General features: G+C 44.7%; 1 protein-coding gene across 2 annotated transcripts in view; it reads left to right on the top strand.

The window, feature by feature from the left end:
• Positions 1-22,243, top strand: part of COQ8A (coenzyme Q8A) — a 55,400-nt gene that overhangs the window by 29,900 nt on the left and 3,257 nt on the right. For both annotated transcript variants that reach the window (XM_081000184.1, XM_081000185.1), the window contains exons 5-13: positions 2,894-2,968; positions 9,302-9,424; positions 13,361-13,446; positions 13,856-13,996; positions 16,299-16,380; positions 17,812-17,905; positions 18,149-18,290; positions 19,691-19,798; positions 21,062-21,127. In XM_081000184.1, coding sequence (XP_080856310.1) covers positions 2,894-2,968; positions 9,302-9,424; positions 13,361-13,446; positions 13,856-13,996; positions 16,299-16,380; positions 17,812-17,905; positions 18,149-18,290; positions 19,691-19,798; positions 21,062-21,127 — 917 coding nt within the window. The remainder of the gene's footprint in view (positions 1-2,893; positions 2,969-9,301; positions 9,425-13,360; positions 13,447-13,855; positions 13,997-16,298; positions 16,381-17,811; positions 17,906-18,148; positions 18,291-19,690; positions 19,799-21,061; positions 21,128-22,243) is intronic.

Below are 22,243 nucleotides of genomic sequence, written 5' to 3'. Positions count from 1 at the left end.
AAGATATACCTCCTGGTTAATGTTTAAAAAGCCAACCATTTAGAGTTGTTTATGACATGCGCCTATCTTTGGCTGCTGTGGTTCTGGGGAGGGAGGTGAGTTTATTGTGATAATTAAGGTGGAGCTGTGCAGTGCAAGGGAAAGTACATATTGTACACGTCTAAACCTTATCCAGTGGGGAAGAAGAGGTGTTGAAGCTGGATAAGTCAAATCGAAGCGCATGTAAATGTCAAGTTCTTGGCTCATTTAAACTGCTGGCATAACAATAGGTTGTTTTGCATTATAGTTATATAATTACTTTCTTATTTAATAAAATATATCCCACTCTTCCACTAAAAGTTCCCAATGTAGCATATAGCATAAGTTCTAATTAATAAAAAAGCAGGTACAGCCAGTTCTAAAAGCCGTAACAGGGTACAAAGAGTAAAAGATGCTAGATATTGAAATCTGCAACAATAAAAAGGCTGTTGAAATAAACACGTCTTTCAATTGGGAGGGCATGCAACAATCATGGCACTGCCACAGAGAAGGCCCCATATGTCATGCTCACTTGCTTAATTTTTTTTTGACATGACTCCAATAACAAAGGCTTCTGGCATTGATCTTCATTTCATGATTGACCTGTATGGGAGCAACTCATCCTTAAGCCAGCATTCTTCAGTCTTGGGTCCCTAGATCAGTGGTTTTCACCCAGTGTGCCGTGGCCCCCTGGGGTGCCTTGAATGATGGTCAGGGGTGCCACGGGCAACCCTCTTTCCTTCCCTCCCTCCTCTGATGCCCTGTTGCATCTCTGCCTCCAAAAGGCTTGCATGGCTGTTTGTTGCAGCAGGCCTGGCTACAAGCTCACCAGACAAATGGTGCCTCTGGAACTGGCCAGGGGGTGCTGGTTGCCAGAAGCTGGAGCGGCCTCGGAGTAAGCACGTAAGCAAGCAGGCCAGGGAGCCCAGCCCGCCAGCCCTTGCTGTTGGGAATGGACAGTGTGACCAGGTACCTGTCTTTGGGGCGGGGGGGGGGGGGAACAGCTAAGAGACCCAGGGTGGCAGCAGTGGCTACCTGGAGGACTCCCAAGGAGAGGGGAGAGGAAAGGAGGCTGAGGAATCACTCCACAAGGGAGGGTGTTCGCAAAAAGGGTGAGAGGCTGCCAGGCAAGGGATGACATAAAAAGGCTCCTGAGCCCCACAGGGGTGCTGCAGAAAGAACGTAGTTGGTCAAGGGAGCCATGGACTGAAAAAGGTTGAAAACCTCTGCCCTAGATGATGATGGACTACAGCCGCCATTGTTCTGAGACATCTTAGCCACTGGTCAAGGAAGATGAGACTTGTAGTCCAACAATACCTCAAGCCTGAAGATCACTGCCAGCTAACATGGTCTTAAGCTGTTAGGGCTTTGAAGGAAACTAATGACATGGATGTGAGAAAGCACTACTGAGTGAATGCAACGCAGGTAGAGAAGTAAGATTTATCCCTCTGCATCGCCCTGCAGGCCTAGTAAGGGCTCCAGTCTTTGTTCAGCTAGTCAGATTTGCCTTGAGTCTTCTACCAACTCCTTCATAAAATTGCAGCCTTTTCTTTCCTCCTGTGGGGTGTGTGCATATACACATACATATTAGTGGTAGCTCCTTGCTGATGTACTTGCAGATGAAGAGGTGGTTAGAAGATCTGCCAGCCTAGTTATGGAGATATGAATCCTGTAGCTTTGGGTTATTATGTCACTGTGAACTGCTACTCAAGTGAGGATCACTGAAATATCTCCTAATTTCATTCGACACATCCGCACTCAAGGCAAGAATATAGAGATTCTCTTCAGATTTCACCTCTGCAGATTCCAAAATCTCATTCTCTAAGCAATTACGAGCTAGGTTGGATATGGAACAAACAGTTAGTGTTTCATAGTTGTTGATGCTGAACAGAGCTTAGCTGGGTGTTCCCTGTGTTATTTTGTGCAAATATTGCATGCATGTATGTGCGTGTCTGCATGTGTGGCAGAATGGTGTTTATCTTCCACAGCCATCATGCCGAGGTGCTATTGCATTAATTGCACTTGCAAATTGAGGTTTTCCATTCCAGTTCCAGCCTGTGCAACTTTCCCTCCCCTGTCCTGCATTTGACTGCTCTAGATTCAAATCATCTTGTTATTAAATATTTTTGGAGAGAACTTATCATGTAAGAACTTGAGTTGCCAGATCCTCCATCTAGATACCATTAAATGCTCCAAGGTATCAACACCAGGGCAAATATGCTGTTGGGGAGGTATAAGCTATGTCACTCACTCTCCTCCTCCAGTTGCCCTGGGGACAAATTGGAGCCCTGCTGGCCACAGTAAGGTAAAGGGTAAAACAGATTGTGGAGGAAGGTCAAAGATGAAACGTTGAGGATGCCAGATGAGGTGGGGTAACTTTTATTTCAGTTGTGGAAATAACAGTTGCATTAAACGAGCATGTGGGAATATTAAAGGTCTAGGCACAGCCTCCAGGAGAGTTTACTGACCTCCCTAATTTTTGCTGTGTCAGATCAAAGACCCTCTGTGACTAGTACTAAACTTGACCACATGGATGGACAACTTGCAGTCTCTACTACTGTCCCTGCTTGCCCCCTTAACTCTTGGTTTCTAAAGCCCTTTTCTCTGAACAGAAGATGTTTCCTTTGGACAGAGGTTTTGCTGCCCTGGGGAAAGTGGGCACAGCATGCCTCTGAAACTGAGCGGAGCGGTGCTGAATTCTTTCCCTTTGTGCTCTGTAGTCAAGTTTAAACCGTATTGAATAAAGAGCTACTTTGCCTCTGCTCATTAAGCCACAAAGATATGTAACCGCATACAGATGGCATTTTATCCCGCTGCCTTTGACTTTCTCTTCTCTCTCCCCCCCCCCCCCCCTTTTCCTTTTTGTCCATTAAAGGCTTAGCTGTTGGTCTTGGCATCGGAGCCTTGGCAGAGGTTGCGAAAAAGAGCCTTAGATCCGAAGAGCAGAATGGTGAGTGTTCCTTTGCTTACTACTAATACAAGCATCCGGTCGTGTCCTTGTCCCCAAACACAATTTGCTCTACAAGTGCACAGAATCACAACTAAAGGAAGGGCAGCACAACACTATAGTCACTAGGGTAGTTACTAATAAAAGTATTACAGTGTTTTTGCATCCAGATTCCGCTCTCCCCCTGAACCTACACAGCAACCTTCAATTGTTTTCGTCTTTGAATAAATACTTCAAGGAATAGTGGTGATTCAGTGCATTTAAGGAAAGCAAATCCCCTTCCTCTTGCCCCTAAAGCAGGACAGGAGAAAGCTAAACTGTGGAGAAGGGTGAGCTTGTCCACCCCTTCAAAGAGTCCTCCTCTCTACTGACCCTGATCAACACAGAAGCCCGCTGTCTATTTGCTCAGGAAAATGAATGACTTCATGGCTGCCTGTCCTGTTTTGCAGCAATGCCTTTCTGGTTCTATCCTTTCAGATGATTAAATAATAATAATAATAATGGTTCCAGTCCTTGTTTTACCATAAATAGATCTCTTGTTTGTCTTGGCATTGGCTAACGACAAGTCACTGAAGTGAAGGTTATACAGAATATATCTGCGATAAGGAGTAAAGTGTTATTGCACAGCAACAGCAATGAAGTCATTTCTGTACTTGCATCTGATCTTGGCCGATGCAAGTTCACAAACTCAGGAGGGGTCAGCCAGGGCTGCGGAGAGAGGGCTGGACTTCCATCCTGCCCAAGGTGCTCATACCTCTTAAAACCAAAATGGATGCACTTGGATTAGTTTGGGAAGAAGAGGACTGTGCCAAATTTACATCTTGCTGCCTGCTGCAATCTGCTCTGATTGTATATTTTATCTTTATGAACGCTGTTTTTATTGTGTTATGCGAGCTGGTCTTTGACTGTAATAAATTATCTATCTATCTACATCTTGCTGCCATAAGCCAGACCTTCTGCTCTTCCTTTGTGTTGTTATTGTTGTTAGGTAAAATGTTTCCCACCTTATTTCCCCACTCTTCAAAATATTATAAGAGAAAGCTGCCCAACATTGGTGAATGGTCAAGGTGTAAGTCTGACAAATCTGATTCACTGGATGCCTGGTTATGGCTGGTATTTAATCAGGGATGTGTATATTTGGCTTCTCTTTCTTCCCCACCGGTTTGCTACATGTTAAAAATGTGCATCGGGAAAAGTAACCTGGGAGTAGTGGCCTTTAGTGCCATACCTAACTGTGACTCCACCAAGGGTCCATTTTTCCTCTGTAACAGGGCTATATTACTGAAAGGTCAAGATCTCTGGTTGGCGGTGCAATTGGCCATGAAGCCAGCCTCGTGCTCAATAACGTTGCAAGGGGCTGCCTTTCCACTGAGCATCTGACCCATTAACATATGTGAACACCGATCCTTCCTTATGTGTGCCCACCCCCAGCATAGGCAGGGGTGACTCTTAGCCTGATTTTATGCGGCCCTTCACCTAATTGCAAAAGCTCTTGGCGATATGCCCTTCAGCTTGGCAGATGGCAGAGAGAGAGAGAGGGGAGCGTGTCTGCCCATTGCCAGTTTCAGCCCTGATAACTGAATGTTACGCCTGTAAGAACAGGATGCTGGACTATCTGGGTCATTGACCTGATCTAGCAGGCTATTCTTGTGCTTCTTACATTACCTGACAACTACACATGACTTGCTGTCTTCTCTGGTAGGCTCTCCAAGGTCTCAAGCAGAGATTTCTCTGTCTTAGCATTGGGGTCCTTATAACCTGAGCTGCTGGGGTTGAACATGAAAGTTTTGGGAAGGGGCATGGAAGTGGTGGAGCATCTGCTTTGCATGCAATCCCTGCCATCTCTAGGAGAGTCACTGCTGGCCAGCGTAGACAATACAGAACCAGAGAGAGCAATGGTCATGCAGCTTTCCTGTGTTTGGTATGTGAAGTGTGAGCTCTGTCACTAAACCCTCTTACCTTAGTCTTGCTCAATCTGTGATAACCTGTCGCTGCATAATGTTCCTCCCGTAATTATAGTAGCATTTTCTTAGAGGTGCATATTATATTTGGAGAAACTGTTAGTTCCTTCCTGAGAGTGCAGATGGAATTTATCTGATCTCTCTTGATGCCCTAAACTTTAGCATCTCAGTTGCAACCTTTCCAGTATGTTGGCTCCTGTTTCCTGACAGCAAAGCTTTCACTGTTCCCATCAGACAGGTTCACAAATGTGTGTTACCCCATTCTGCTTGTGTAGTATGTGAAAGTGTCTCAGTGCATATATACTCCCCTGAATGGGACTCCCTGCTGTGCACAGAGCAAAACTGGGGCATGTAGAACAAGAGTTTAAAGTCACCTGTGGTCGACCTTAAATCTCCTGCAGAAACGTTAGAATTTCTTGCAGAAATATCAGGCTGTACAATCGCAGAATCTGTGCACAGGTTCAAAATGTATATCCGAAAAAGCATGGTGGCAGATCACCCTGAATGGCTCTGAAGGCATTCCCTTGCAACTCTTGCTCCTCATATTGGAGAGAACTTGTTCTCAAAGAAAGATTGTGTAACAGTTCTGTTTACATTTTTCTGTTTGCCAGAGGTACCTTGTATAATCGGGCACTCCCTGACCTGCATGCAAGCTCAGCCATACTATGAAAGGGTGTAGAACTTGCTGTTGCTGGCAAAAACAGCAAGGTGAGGTGGGAGCAGCTATTTTTATGGGATTTGGTTTAAGGAGACATTGACCTATTAAGGGCTTTTTCTGTTAATTTGCTGGTGTGTTTAAGGAAGAAAAGTAGAAATGTGTGTGTAGTGGTCAGGCTCATGAGACCTTTTTCCTGACCACCTGTAGATTAGCAGTGGAGGAACCTGTAGTCCTCTCAGTTCTGTTGGACTCTGACTCCTCACCCAGCATGGCCTAGTGGTCATAGAAACTGGGAGTCCTATATGGAAGGCCACTGCTTCCCCACATCTCTTGTTATAACTAAAAAGATGATTCTACATTCTACACTAGTATGGAAAGGATAGATCGCTGGTTTTAAAAGAGATGTCTGTGTTCTTTAGTCAATTCTGCAGCTCTCAAGCAAACCCCCCCTTTCCAGGGAGAAGCTAGGAGGAAAGGGGTAAAAAAAGGGTGAGGCAGAGACGTGAAGGATACTGCCTGTTTGGCTGCCTGGAGTAGAAGACCAGAAGGGTTGAATTTTAAATCGTGCTGCCTCTCATTCAGAGGATAACAGGGAAATCAGCCTTTAGAATCGTTCTGGAAAGGAGATAGAAGAGAAGAAGTGTTTGGATTTGATATCCCGCTTTATCACTACCCAAAGGAGTCTCAAAGCGGCTAACATTCTCCTTTCCCTTCTTCCCCCACAACAAACGCTCTGTGAGGTGAGTGGGGCTGAGAGACTTCAGAGAAGTGTGACTGGCCCAAGGTCACCCAGCAGCTGCATGTGGAGGAGCGGAGACCCGAACCCAGTTCCCCAGATTACGAGTCTATCGCTCTTAACCACTACACCACACTGGCTTTCATAAACATCAATTGTTCACAGCTGGTGAGGAAAACAGGGGCAGTAAAGCAGGACAGGAGATTTAGGCTCAACACTCAGAAGACAACCTTTGCAATCCTATAACACGGTTTAGGCTGATACAAGGTAGGCTTTGCAAATGCTCTCCCAATGGACCTCTTCCAGTAAAGGTTGGAGAGGCATCAGAGAACGTTTCAGATATCTTAGACTGCGATCCTTAACGCACCTAGTAGGTGTGGGATTTACACATTTTGGGTAATGTTGCATGGAACAACTGTTAAGAATAGGGAGTGGGCACGAAAAGGATGGCTCATTTGGTAGCAGGTGCTCTCCAGCTAGTGAGTGCAAGTTTTGATCTGGCATTTGCTCTGTTCCTGAAGATGTCCTTCCACTTAATAGTGAAATCAATACGGAACATCAGGAAATGGCAATATCAATCAAAAATAATAGCAGTAAGTTCTGTAGGTTTCCTCTTTGAGTTTACCTCTGCCATTCCAGGTCAAGTTTGTTTTTCTGATGAAGTCAAAAGATGTATCCTGTGGCTGCCTCTTGTCTCCACCTGCCCATCTTGTCATTCATTCCAAAAAGACTTTTCAAATGGAGCATCACGGCTCACTTTTTTGCTGCTGTTCTCTTCCGAAGAGGAGCAACAGTATGATTTTGTCGGTAGAGTTTGGCTGTTAAGAGCTGCTGCTAAAATTATGGGGTAAAGGCCCCCACCTCACAATACCCAAATAACCCCTTTCAGAGAAGTGCCGTGAGCTTATTTTCCAAGGCATGAGAGACCTTGGACCCACCAGCCAACTTGTCTTTGGCTGTTCCCATTCAAGCTATCCTGGAAAGAGAAAAAAAAAAGGTGTGCAAAAGTTTATGTCCATCGTGCATTCTGGATGAGATTCACTGTGTCTGTCAAGCAAGCCAAGTAAAAATAGCTCTGTTGGTCACTGCTAACCTTCAAAGCTGTACTTACGGCAGCAGAGGAAAAATTAGAGGTGATCCCAGATGGCTGTTGGGAAGGACAGTCCTTCCAGGGCCGTGAAATGAAATCCAGTCTCTACATGCCCTCTTCTGTCAGGAGAGGAGAGTTGAGTTGTGCTTCAAGGTCAGTAAACAGATTTGTTGCAGCAGTACCTGCTCAGAGCCTCCAATGAGTTTCAGTATTTCAGGAACAAATAAGTTAGGAGTCCATGGCCCAGCAAATAGAAATCCCTGCCCTGTGAAGCCTTCATGTTTTTGCTTCAAACTTCATTAAAAAGGTGGGGTTTCTTGGGATTATACTGTCTCAGGATGCAGAAGGAGATACTGTTCATGTATGTCACCACAGCAGCAAGAATTCTTGTGGTGAGGAAGTGGAAAAACGAAACAATACTGACAATCACAGGATTGGCAGATACTCATATTAGAATATTTACAGCTAGCAAAACTGACAGGAAGAGTTAAAGGAGTATTGAACCAGAAAATATTTGAAGAATGGAGAATATTTAAGGATTATATAAGATCATATTGTACCAACCACACCATATTAGCAGAACTTGAGTGATACTTGTAAACACAACAAATACCATTTGTGGAGTAGACGGGAACAATACTAAAGAATATAAAATTGTGCGGGGGAAACCGACGACAGTATAAACAGTACAATGAGAATGATTAGAAGACTCGTTTTGTCAGAAGTCTTTTTTATTTACGTGTTTATTTAAGTATTAATTAGGAAGATTAAGTTTTTTTATGCACTTAAATCTGATTTTTCTTTCTTTTTTTCTGTATTTTCTTTTCTTCTTAATTGTTTTTTCTTTAGTTTTCTTTTTGTAGTATGAGATTGTAAATTCTTTGTATATGTGTGTAATTTAAATTAATAAAGATTATTTAATTATTAACAAAAAAAAGATGCAGAAGGAGAATTGTTATTGTTATTATTTATTAAATTTATCTGCCACCCTTCATCCTAGATCTCAGGGTGGTTCACAATATAAAAATACAATATGAATACATAATAAAAATAAAGAACAAAAACAACCCAATCTCTCTCCCCCCCCCCCGCCTGCACATTTAAAAGAGTGTTGGATGTTAATCAGCTAAAGGCCTGTTTGAAGAGGCCTGGCGCCTAAAGGTATATAATGAAGGTACCAAGCGAACCTTCCTGGGGAGAGCGTTCCACAAATGGGGAGCCCTGTTCCTGTGTTGCCACCCTCCGGACCTCTCGTGGAGGAGAGGCACACGAAGAAGGGCCTCAGATAATGATCGCAGGGACCTGATCGGTTTGTATGAGGAGAGGTGGTCCTTCAGGTATTGCAGTCCTGAGCCGTTTTAAGGTCAAAAGCAGCACTTTGAATTGGGCCCAGAAACTAATTGGTAGCCAGTGCAATCAGACCAGGATTGGTGTAATAGTCTCAAGCTGTCTTGCCCTGGTGAGCAACCTGGCCACCAAATTTTGCACATGTTTCAAGTTTCCTAACTGTCTTCAGGGGCAGCCCTATGCACAAAGTGTGTGCAAATGTGTTCACTCATTAAGATTTCCTTGTGTCTGTGGCAAGTAGTACCTCCTAGGCAAAGGCTTCTCAGCTCGTCTTCTTGGCACCCTAGCTTTGCAGAGGCAGGGAGGTAAAACGTGTGAGAGCACATTTGAACAAAGTGTTTTGAGATGAATTTTAGTCCAAAATCTCTGGATGGCACCAGGTTGTCTGCTTTTACCTCCTTTATATTGAGGAATGCTGCACAGTAATTGATACTTCTCTACCACCTGAAAGGTGAAGAAAGCAAGGTGCTTTGGACCAAGTGGGTACAGTGCCAATAGTAGCACCCATGCAGCATTTTCCTTTATTTTTTTACCCTGTCCTCAGGCAAAAAGGCTGTTATGGATACTAGTCCATTTATGTCGGAGGCCAATGCAGAGAGAATCGTGAGGACCCTCTGCAAGGTTCGAGGAGCAGCGCTGAAGCTGGGGCAGATGCTGAGCATCCAAGGTAAGGATGAACATCATGTTGGTGCTCCTTGAATCCTCCCCCTTTGATCTCTCATCTCTCGGGTGAATTTTTGACTCTCCCAACCATTTTTCCCTTTTGGGAGTTTCCTGACTCTTTTCCAGATTTTGTTCAGTTTTGTAGGTATTTCAGAGCCAGGAAGCAGAAGAGGCAGTAATACAGTTTCTGTTTAATAACCCAGCACAACAGTGCCTTTTTTTTTTTGGAATTTTGTACAGAGGGAAAGTGCCTTTTGAAGTAACTGCTCAAGTTTATATTTTGTAAAATAATCATAGGAGATATTTGCCATAATGTCCTCAGCAGCCTTGGTACAACATGAAACCCAACAGAGTACCCATTAAGGCTGCAAATGCCCCCCAGGATTCCATGCTAGAATATTGCAAATGTAGACATTGTGACTTTAAAAACTTGCTAGCTTTCTCCCCCTGCCTGTTTTGTTTAACATCCGCCATGTGAAGGATTCTGAAGAGCATGAAAGCTTGCTCACTATTTTGTGGCATGTTGCGTGCTCCCCTAAAAGGTATTGCTGTATTGTCAATATTTTAATCCCCCTCTCCCAAGGAAAGGTGCAGTCTATCTTAAGTGTTAACAACCATCAACATTGTTGCTAGAAAAAACGGCCACCTTTCTAATTTGTTATCATACCTTTTGCAATTGTAGCATTTCTTTACCTCCAAGGTTTTTGAGTTGTGTTTTTAAGAACGTCTTATTCTCTGCCCTTTATCCCTTTCACCTTCCACCAGGTGAGAACCATCAGTACACATATAAATGCTGTTGCATCAAAAAGCCCGAATCCCACATACTGTTCTTGTTTCTATCTTCCCTGTAATCTTTATTTGTAGTTATTATGAAGTGTATATTGCGTTAAAACTGCTAATAAATCAATACTGTGGTATTCATTTTGGGCAAAAGTGAGAAAGAGCCGTACCCTTTAAAGTAAACTCTCAGGGCCTAGAGTCTGTTTCATGAGATGTATGAAGTGTTAGCCACAAAAGCTTCTACAGTCAAACCTTGGTTCTCAAATAGCTCCATTTTTGAACATTTCAGCTCCTGAAATGCTCTAGTTTTTAAACATTTTTTGGAACTCAAACGTCCGACGCGGCTTCTGCTTGAGTGCAAGAAGCTCTTGCAACCAATTGGAAGATGTGCCTCAGTTGTCGAACGTTTTGGAAGTCAAATGGTATGGATTACATTCAACCACCAAGGTTTGACTATACTTTAAAGTGACACAAGGCTCTAAGTCTGTTGCGGCAAACAACCGCCACAAACATGGCTCCCTTCTGGAAACTATTTGGACTCGAAAACTTCTCAAGCATGTGCTCATTATTTTTGGCTGATGTTTAGAATTCTCCCAACTCAGGCCAGCAGCCTGACAAATCCAGATGACAGAAGTGTGTAGCTGAACATTGTGTTGTGACCAAGAGAAAATGGAATAGTGGTATTAGCAGAAAAGTGTGTGTGTGTGTGTGTGTGTGTGTGTGTGTGTGTGTGTGTAGATGATCCATATTTGATGTGGCTACCACCAAAGTTACTACAATGGTGGGATCTGAAGTAACTACTAGACCAATGTGGCTTCTCTCTCTCTCTCTCTCTCTCTCTCTCTCTCTCTCTCTCTCTCTGTGTGTGTGTGATAATTTAACTAAGATTCTTCCCACTAATAGCATAGCATTGCCAAACCCACTGGAGGCTTTTAAAGAAATAAACACAACCGAAGGCCAAGGCAATGCTCACAAATCTGATGGACATTCTGTCCCTCCTTTAAACTTCGCCAGCCTTCTGAGAAAGATGCAGTTCTGTATTTCTGAAAAGGACCAGGAAAATGAGCTTTCCCCAGCAAGAGCCCTTTGCTTCCGTTAAAAACAATAGGTTGATGCAACTTGCAGGCTGCCCTCTGCTTGCAGTTGCTTCACCCTGCAAAACTTTACCATGAACCCTTTCTGTGGCCAGTGTCTTGCCCAACCTTAACTGCAAGGGAGGAACGGACTGTCACTGCTTAATTGCAGGGGTGTCTTTTATTGTTTAGTCTAAACCATAAACCACAAAGAGGAAAATCTGTAGCTCAGCAGCAGAGGACATGCTTTGAATGTGGAGGGTCCCAGGTTCAGTCCTTGGGTTGCATCTGGGAATGTCAGCTTTCAGACAAGTGTTGACAGCATTCATCTAGATGGGCCTAATGGTCTGACTCTGCATATACTTTGCTTCCTGTGTTTTTGCCCACAAGCATGCTTTGTTAAAAAAATAATCTGGTTGGTTACTTCAGCACCAGTTGGCAAATCGTTCTTTCCAGAGTTCTTTGAAGGCCTAATAAACTTGCCAAATAAATAGCAAGTGAAGGCGGTTCATCGGCATGTTAGCGAGCAAAGCAGATAAGTGTTGGAATAGACATGCAAGTCACAGCTGATGCAAGTGTTTATTCTCTGTTTTTCTGAGGTGGTGAAAGTAGAGCAGCCTGTTGAGAATTGAAATGTTCTCCTGCCAGCTCCAGTCCTTCCTGCTATGTCTCGGAAGGGACGGGGGTAGAATAGATGAGGTTTCAGCACACAACACCCCCATGGAGGATGCCACACTTGCTTTCTTCACTTGTGGAAGCCTTAGGATGAGGGATATCGCCAGGATCTCGTGGGCGTTCTTCCATCGTGCCCAAATTCAGTACCCCTTCTTGAGCAAAGCTCTTTTGCACTGGCTCTTTTGAGAGCCAGTGTGGTGTAGTGGTTAAGAGCAGTAGTCTCGTAATCTGGGGAACCGGGTTTGCGTCTCCACTCCTCCACATGCAGCTGCTGGGTGACCTTGGGCCAGTCACACTTCTTTGAAGTCTCTCAGCCTCACTCACCTCACAGAGTGTTTGTTGTGGGGGAGGAAGGGAAAGGAGAATGTTAGCCGCTTTGAGACTCCTGAAGGGGAGTGAAAGGCGGGATATCAAATCAAACTCTTCTTCTTCTTCTTTTGCACCTTCTAAGCTGCAAAAATGAGCTTGAAGGTTTGTGGGCAATGCCTGTACGTAGGTCAGGGGATCTGACCCTTTGCCATGTGTGAAGGAATTGAGTGGGTGGGAATGGATCCCTCCTTACTGGCAGGTCCCTGTTTTGTATAAGTGCTGGGGCCTCACTGTAGTGTGTCCAGCTGCTTCGAGGATTTCATGGTCCTACTGCCAAGGACCCATTCCCCTTTCTGTTCTGCTTTAGGGGATAATAAACAGATGTGAATTTACTTTCCCAAAGCTTTAGAGGCACACGATTTTGTTTGTGTGTGAGGGGAAAATTTAGAACACAACAGGTCACTTAGCATCTCTGCAGTGTCACACAGGGAGATTCTAATGAGAAAATTTAGGGATTTGCGTTAAAAACAACAACTAATGAAACAAAATAACAAAATATAAATAAGTTTATTTGGAGAAGAGTGAAGGCAATGATTTCTCTCTTGCGCACACTTTAGGGAAAATTCCCTAAAGATAATTGCCTTTTTTGTATATGATGTTCTTTTTGTTTATTTGTTCTTTAAATATTTGAAACCCAAATGACTAAATTAATTAATTCCCTGAAGTCAATTTAACATAGCTAGCTGCATGTTGCTTGCTTGAGCAGAACATTGGGTTTCAGAGCATATGCAGAGTTCCTTGCAGCAGGGGGGGAGTCTTCGGGCTTCTCATTGGATATTTCAAGGATGACAAAGACTGAGGGTAAAGTGTCATATGTTTATAGGAATTTATGAACAATAAGCTGGCTCCTTTGTGCAAGATAGAATGTTGTCTGACCCTAGCACAAAATCCACTCACGTCTATATGTCAATGCTCAATCCGAAATGTACTGAAGGCTACTTCTACCTTTTTAATGAGACTGTACTTGCATATCAAAGGAACTAGCTATCATGTTTAACTATGGCTCTGATTGCCTGACTGGGCTTGTGTTTTCCTCTTGTCAGATGATGCCTTCATCAACCCTCATCTGCAGAAGATTTTTGAACGTGTCCGTCAGAGTGCAGACTTCATGCCATTGAAGCAAATGATGGTGAGGATTTGCCTGGGCTGTGTGACAGGAGGGAGCCTCTGGGATCAAAGTGGACGAACAGAAGTAGACCTGTGCTGAAAGAGAAAGCAGGCGCCTTCCTCTATTTACAGGTTCTGGGCCATTGCTGAGCAGGCTGCGAGAACAAAGCATTAAATAACCTTACTGCACCTTCTTTCCTTGCCTACACCATTTTTTAAAAAATCATGGTGGAATTCATTGTTTAGCTCTCTAATTTGTATACATTAGTGGCTGCTTGGATTTTTAATCCTGGCCATTTATATGCCCTTGGTGCTTGTTTGCAGTTGTCCGTATGTCATAGCTGGATTTCAAAGTCCCTAGTCTAAGCAACAAGTGGTAGTGTCTACCTGGGAAGGGAAAACTCCAATTTGTGTTTTTTATTCACCGCTAGAAAACTTTGAACAATGACCTTGGTCCCAACTGGCGTGATAAGTTGGAGTTCTTTGAAGAGCGACCTTTCGCTGCAGCTTCGATTGGACAGGTTCACCTGGGGCGCTTGAAGAACGGGAAAGAAGTTGCCATGAAAATCCAGGTGGGCCTAGTGGTCTTCAGTGTTTTCAGAGTTGGCGCCCACCAGTAGCTCTGAATATGCACTTTGAGACCCACTCCTTGATGTTTTACAATATATTAGTTTCATAGAAGTGTAGAATTGTAGAGTTGAAGGAATCCCGAGGTTCATCTCATCACCTTTGGCCCCTGTGTGAAGCCTATACGGCTGTAGGGTAGTTCTGTCACTGTGCCCCTAACACTTCTGTCTGAGATCAACAGACATTTTCAGATGGAGGACAGGCTCCTTCAAATCCTGAACCTGATTCTTGGGTTGTGACAAAGTATATGGTACGAATGGTTCACACATTATAGTTCCCTTTTTTGCTGATCAAACTGTGTGTCTGAACCATTTGTACTATAGACTTGCGCAATATGGGGGATGATGTGCCAGAAGCATTTTCCTTTTCTGGAAATCCTGGTTTTGGCAATTGCCATAATTCTCTCCATTGGGAGTTTGAATGATCCCCATGACAGTAGAAAAGTCCTGTAGATAGGGAGCCTCTGGCCCTTCAGATGTTGGGCTCCAACTTCCATCATGGTCAAGGATGATGGCATTGTAGTCTAACAACACCTGGAGGGACCACCTGCTCTAGATCTTTTTTTTTTTTAATAAGATATTTATTAAGATTTTTTAAAATATTACAATAAAAATGAAAAAAAAATGACAAAAATACAAAATAAAAATAGTTAAAAACACACAGATTTTCCATTACTTATTTTCCTTTGACTTATTTCCCGGACCTCCTCATACCTCCCTTTTTTGTATTCCACTTCAATCTGTTGGTTCAGCAAATCCTTTAAAAGTAATAATATTAAATTTTTACCTATTTATAACCCTTTTTTCATATTCCCTTAAAGCATTACAGCTGGAAACCACTTAATTACTATCCAACATCATTCTAACATTCATTAATTTTACAATATTTCTGTAGATAATCTTTGAATTTCTTCCAGTCTTCCACCGACTCACCTGCTCTAGATCTAAGGTTTTGCTAGGTGGCATTTCTTGGGCTGTTGTCTCTCTCCCCCGCCCCTATTTTTAAGCCCAGTGTAGGTTAAAAGTGACAGAAAGTTCCTGTTCTTGCAGCTGTTCATGTCAGTCTGCTACCCAGAGCACAGGTGCTAAGCTGTGAAAATTGGCTCCCTTGGCTCTTTTTTAGAAAGGAGGTGGAGAGGATGGAATTTTAGACTCCACAGGCTATGCTTCGCAGGAGCATTTGAGAAGTGTGCTGTCAGGTTTGGACAGTCTAAATTACCTTGGAGAGAGGGAACTGTAGCTCATTATGCCTCCCCTTAATTATTTCCCAAACCAGCCTGTGTTTCTTATGCAGAGTAAACTGCATTATCGTAGAACTCTCTTGATTGTGATAGGACTGTATCTTTTCTGAAGGATTTTTGCAAATGATGGGGAAACAAACCGTTCAATCCTGGGAAATTTCCCTGTTTGGCAGGCAACTCTCCAGGTTCTCAGACAGTAAAAAACCAGGGGGCAGAGCTGCCCGCCTCTAGGCTGGATCATGCTTGTAGAACCTTCTAGGATCATAGAATTGTGGAGTTGGAAAGCATCCTGCGGGTCATCTTGTCCCACCTTTTCTACTCTGCCCCACTCTTGCCCCCTCCTCCCCATCTCAGCTCACCCTCCTTTATCCTCAGTAAAAGAGGCCTGCAGAGTAGCAGCAACTAGAGTGGCTAGCATCTTTCAGAAAGATGCTCTTGCTGCCACAGTCCATAGCTGGACCTCCAGGCTTCTCCATGAACCTACCTGCCTGTGACTGTTGTGGCCGGGAGTGGTTTCTGCTTTCCCAAAACACAAAGCAAGAAAACGTCAGTGTGGCTGGGGAACAGGAGTGGGAGGAGGAGGCATGAGAATGTGTGTGAGTTGCTCCTGATGGAAAGCATGTGTGCCGTTGTGGGTGGGTGGGGAAGAGAATGGATGAATGGGGTGTCTACCTGTGGGTGGATGGGAGGAACGAGGGATGTGGGGCTTGCGCATGAGAAAGTGGCAAGCAGAGAGAAAAGGGGTGGCTCTACTTACTCTTAGGCAAGCAATACTGTGCTAGCTGGATCAGACACAGGATTAGCCAGGTTCCCGTGACCTCTTTTCACCCTTGCATTTCAGCACCTTTATTTAGGGATTTTGTTTTTGCCATGACTGAAGCCTTGACCCTCTGTTTTAGTTCAGGAAAGTGTAGCAGGTGTTTGAACTGGAGGAGGTGCTCAGCATTTCCATTTCTCTCTCTCTCTCTCTCTCTCTCTCTCTCTCTCTCTCTCTCTCTCTCGTGCAGTATCCTGGAATAGCCCAGAGCATCAATAGTGATGTCAGCAACCTGATGACTGTCCTGAGCATGAGCAATGTTCTCCCAGAAGGTAACTTTGGGAAGGGGGCTGTTGTGCAAGTCTTCTGTGTGTGTCTGCTGAACACTACTCTGTTGTCTGCTGTCAGTGTTAAAACAGTTGGTTGGAAGCTTCACCTGCTGCCTCTTACAAGCAGCGTAGTTGCTAAGATGAGACATAGAATGACGCTGGGGTATTGCCAGGTGCTTAAAAGACCAGGAGCCACAGGCCCATGACTTGCCTCTGGGCATATGAAGATGGGTTGTGCCCTGGGTTTCACTTTGTAGAGGGCCCAGCTGAGGGTTTTTGGGGGGGATGGAGGGAAGGGCAGAATATCCAGGGCTTGGGCCCCCTGGGCTACCACCTCTGCCCCATATATTCTGGGGGACAACCTCTCACTATTGTGCAACAGGTTATTAGCATGAAATGTGGGGTGAGTTTTTAGCCTATGTTTACCGGATAGAAATCCATTCTGCTTTGCTCATCTGGAAGAAAAGTCCAATCATGTCCAAACCCACAGGAGAGCCCAGCATTCTGAACCTGATATGTGGCAATGAAGAGAGAGTAGCAAGATTGCTGTGTAACGTAACTCCTCCCTCCCTCCCTCCCTCCCTCCCTCCCTCGTTGGCAGTCTGTGGACTGGCTGCCAGATGGGAGCAGAGCTCAGGCAGACAGAACCACTTTGTCCTTTGAACTTCTTTTGCCTGGCTGTGGGAATGCTGGGCAGAGATCCACAACCTTAATTGTAATCCCCCCTTGATATCTCTCATTAATCTTGGCATCAAAGAAGCCGTGGGAGGCTATAAGTCCGCAAATGCTTTGTATCACCACCTTTTCCATTTATGGAGCATGGGTGGCTTCAGTATTTGCCCCTCGGGATGCTGATACATGCCTAAATTGATTTCGTATGTGTGGGGGGATGCTATTCCTGAAGTCCAGGATGCGTTAATTTTAGGAGAACCATTCATGCTTTGCAGAGAGGTGCAGTTGCTACAGTTAACTAAGGACGTTTGTATATGGCTGAAAGTAACCGGCGAAGCGCTGCCTTCCAGGCTGAGCTCTTTTCTCTGTAGAGGAACCTTTTTCAGTCCGGGGGCCACATTCCTTTCTGGGAGGCCTCCCGAGGGCCATATGCCCATGGTGGGTGGGGCAAAGAAGAAATGGCAGGTTTTACCTTATGTACACTAAGCTAGTTTCTACATACACTTGTGTGGTTCTCTCTGTTCACCATCCAGATAAGCAAGAGGCGTTATCAGGGTTCATGGACACATGCCAGCCAGGGCAAAATATCTGAGGTGCAAATAGGGCCAGTGAGGGGCTTGGCCTGGTAGTATTCCAAGGGCCAGGCAGAGAGAAGTGGAGGGCCGCATTTGGTTCTAAGGTCTGAGGTCCCCCACCCCTGACTCTGTCATTGTTTCTATTTCAGTCCTAACCTGCTTCTTTCTCCTGCCGTTTTGCCTCCAGGTCTCTTCCCTGAGCATCTGGTTGAAGTGCTGAGCAGAGAGCTGGCCCTGGAATGCGATTACAAGAGAGAAGCTGCCTGCGCTAAGAAATTCAGGTGTGTTTTATGGGGATCTGCCCCCGCCAGATGCTGCAATGAGGGATTCTGGTTTTATCCCAAACACCTGGGCTTGTGCATGCTGTTGGACTAGGGGGAAAGAGGCTCAGAGAAGAATCTAGAGTAGCAAATGGCTGCTTTTGGGCAAAATGGCGTTACCTCTGCTGATCCCAGATGTTGCAGAAACCCCAGGCCCCTGCAGGGGTTGGGCAGCTTCTTAGCATTTTGTCTGTTGCCCCTCAGGGAGCTGCTCAAGGACCACCCCTTTTTCTATGTTCCTGCTGTGGTGGAGGAGCTGTGCAGCCCACATGTCCTGACGACGGAGCTGGTGACTGGGTTCCCGCTGGATCAAGCCCAAGAACTCAGCCAGGAGATAAGGAACGAGGTATGGTCGCCTGGCCCCTTTTCAGCTTGGAGGTGGAGGAAGAAGATTGGTAGAACCAGAGGACACGGGCCGCTTCCTCAGGCCATTTTGCGAGAGAGGTCATTTGAATGGATAGGTTGGGGCCATGCTGAGTATTGTGTGCAGAAATCGATCGCTTGGGAATGGTGGGCACCCTAGAAAATGTTTTGCTACTGGTTGTGTCTTGCAAATCTCAGTATTGGGGCCACCTGCACTGGGGACCCCAAAGCCACTGGCTTTGCTAATCTGCAAACCATCTTTCAGATAGACAGCCTGACCTTGTGTGTAGGATGACCAGCTTGGCAAAAGAGATCATCTCATCCTGGAACGAGCAATCAGAAACGCGTCCCCCTCTTGTTGCATAAGCACCCAAATATAGGCTTCTCTGTTGGGCCAGTCCTAGCAGCTGAAGCCTGGTAGAAAAGTACTGGGTAAACAAGAGGTCAGACGAGAGGTGAAGCATGGACAAAAGAGCATCGGATCCAAATATAGCAAGGGGCTAGAAAGTTAACGGGAGGACAAGCAAGTCTGACTACAGCCAGATTGGCAGATGGACTTGGTCTGGTATTCCGACGTGCCCCATAGGAGGCCATTAAACACCCTTAACAGCTGTCAGCAAGTCACTGAGCGGGAGTATAAAGTTTGGTCTCTAGACAACAAAACTCCCGGGTACATGATGTATGTAGGTCTAGGCTTTGTCACTCTGACGTGTTGCTGCTCTGCCCTTTTTCCCCTCCAGCAGTCCTCTTTCTGTGTCGGCAGAAGCTGGTCTCGGCTCTGACAAGTGTGCCTGTATGGCATCTGTGTTTTCAAGCACATGTTGCCATGTTTGCACTTTGCCTTCCCATCTGAGTTGCACACTTAAATCCTAACCCTTTGGTTGCTGAACTAAATTTTCACCAAAACAATGGTGCAATTGGTGCTCTCTTCTTCCTCAGCCCTTCTCTCCTGTAAATGGCATCCCTACTCTGGGCCACTAACTTGGCCACAATGCTGGCTCAATAACTCCAGCCTTTCTGGAAGCTAGAGGGCAGTTAAGTGACCTGTTGCTGGTCCTTATAGTTGGGCGAGCAACGTAGTTTCACCCCAACTATATCACATGTTACATGAAAGGGGCCACACTTCTTCTCGAGCTTTGTAGTTGTGCATTGTCCAAAGCAGTGACTCTTTGGCATCTCTCTCTCTCTTTCCTCCTGCCTCCCTCCCCAAGGAGATGTGTAATCCACCTAATCCCAGGAGTCTTTGTAGCATCCTCTGCCTGCCAGACAGACATTCATGATAGCTGTGACGTACAGTTTCAGTATATTCTGCATATCTACCTAATCTGATGCAAGTGGGAGCTTTTCTAATTCATTTTTGTCCCTTTGTTGCAATTTTTGCAGATCTGCCACAACATACTCGTTTTGTGCCTGCGAGAGTTATTTGAGTTCAGATACATGCAGACAGATCCAAACTGGTCCAACTTCTTCTATGACCCAGAATTGCAGAAGGTAAATGGCTCTAGCTGGACTTGGCACTAGCTGCTTATGCAGCACTCTCTTCCTTTTTTTGCAATGGCTTCTTGGCTAATGTGCTCCTTTAGGTGGAGGTGGTTCGATTAGCTGGGCAAGTGGGTTTGAGGGTAGCGCCTGGAATCTAGAGTTTGTGGGTTTTAGGTGGAAAAGGGATCATATTTCATGGAAACGATACAGCAAGAACGTAATGGGAGGGATAGTAAGACTCTGCTGACAATCAAATAGAATTTCACTGATGATGTCTTTGAAGGAAAAGGTAAGAAATTCTCACCTGCCAGATGCCTAGAGCAGGAATGGGGGAAGCTGTTTTCCTTTTGAAGGGCCGTTGATCCACTGGAAAAACCAGCTTTGCAGGACTGTATAGCTCAGGCATAGGCAAACTCGGTCCTCCAGATTTTTGGGGACTACAACTCCCATCATCCCTAGCTAACAGGACCAGTGGTCTGGGATGATGGGAATTGTAGTCTCAAAACATCTGGAGGGCTGAGTTTGCCTATGCCTGGTATAGCTCTTCCTCTGTGCCACCCCACCTACCTCTCTCACATATCAGAGAGCAGGACTTGGGCTCCCAGGGTCTAGAGGGCCAGAAATTAAGCGGAGCGCTGCAGGTTCCCCACCCCCACCCCCAAGCTCTAGAGAAATTTACCTTCTTTAGGGGCACTGGAGCAATGGCTATTAAACTTTCAACATCCAGAAGACCCTTTCCATATTAACTTGTTCTGCTAAGGAAATGTGGTGTGTGCATTGCAGGGGATTCTGCATCTTAATCTAAGCCCCATCCATGTGTGCTTGAGCATAAACCCCGTGCCTTCCTATAGCTGTGCATTGCAGCCACTGTGTTGAAATTTGCTGAGGGGACCCTCTTTCCATGGTGGTTACTTGGTCCATCCTCATGTTTGTGCTATGTGACCCTTCCAACCAGGTGGGCCTGTCCAATTGTCCTTGTTTCCTTAGCTTTGTTAGAACTGGGGACAAAGTGCTGAAATTCTCCCAATGAAAGGAGGGTTCTTGCCAGCCATGTAGTTTTTGTATATAAAAGCACATGTACTAAAGCAACCTGTGAAGTGTTGCTGTTTTAGGTTTTCACCCTATCCCAATAACAAGTGGGAAAAGAAAGTGGCTTTATGAAGAACTCCAGCTCTTTGTAGCACTTAATATTGTTCTGACAAGCATCCGGATGCTCTCGGTGTAATAGTTTCTGTTCTAGTGTAAAAAACCACATTTGTACATCTCATTCAGGTGGCGCTTCTGGATTTTGGCGCAACCCGGGGTTTTGATGAGGAATTCACAGACCTCTACATAGAGGTGAGGACTCCTAAAACCTTTTGTGATGGTTTGTTGTTTTGTGGGCTTGAGAAGCATGTTTGACTTGTAAGTCGCTGGATTGAAAGAAAGCTAGAGGTTTAACTGGCTTTTTAGTTCTCCCTTATCTCAGGCAGCCCAACTTTGTTTGTTGCATTCTAAAATTGGAGAACTTGGACTGCTGTCATAATTCACTTTTTCCTAATGTGGATTTTTTAAAATGTGCAAAGGGAGTTGATGGTGTGAGGGAAATTGCTTTTAAAACCTTAGTAACGCTTAAGATGTGTTGCTGTTTGTTTTTATTTAAATGACCCAAGTACATATTCTATTGTTCTTGTGGACAGACTCAAAATTGCTTTTTAGCAAACTGCCATAGGGAATATATTGGTCCTTTCCCAGTGAAATAGGTATTGTTGCGCAGGACCCAGAGATTTTCTCTTAAGTCGGACTTGTGCAGTGAAAACTGCAATATTTTCCTAGTAGTCTAAAAACAAATGTCATTCTGAGAAAAGTATTCTCCCCCTTTCTGGCAGTATCTGCTCAAGGCAAACATCTGGACTCTTGAAAAGGGTTCCATGCTGCCAGCAAAGAGTAGAGCCCCTTTTGCCTGCTGATTTTTCATGGGTTGGAATGTGTCCTGTGTTTCAATTGTAACTAGCCATGTTAAATTAGGGCATCCATTCTCAGTATACCAACATTTCTTATTGTTTCACTGGTAACACAGGAGGGAAAATGACCATTACTAACTCTTAATTTAAGCATAACCACAAGGACTCCCAATTGGGCATTTAGCTTTGCAATGTGGAATGTTATCCATTAACTCTGTTCTATCTGGTTTTCCCTTCGCTTAAAGCAGTTCACAAACCAGTAACTTCTTCATTGACCACTAATAAGGAACTGTATGTCACAGACATTACTTCTGCAAATTCATTATGCTATTTTTATACACATAACATGTGAAGACTTGGTCTATTCATTTGTATCATTTATTATTCCCATGATCCTTGTTTATAAAACCCAATAAAAGGTTACATTAAACAAGGGCATGCATTCCTTTCATCCTAGTATCACATTTCCGGTCTCAAGTGAAGACAGCTGAAGTTTGTGATCCTTCAAAAC

This window comes from Podarcis pityusensis (assembly GCF_964106645.2).
Source record: "Podarcis pityusensis genome assembly, chromosome: 3".
Classification (NCBI taxonomy): Eukaryota; Metazoa; Chordata; class Lepidosauria; order Squamata; family Lacertidae; genus Podarcis; species Podarcis pityusensis.
The sequence above is the reverse complement of the archived record's forward strand: the minus strand, read 5'-3'. Positions and strand labels throughout refer to the sequence as shown.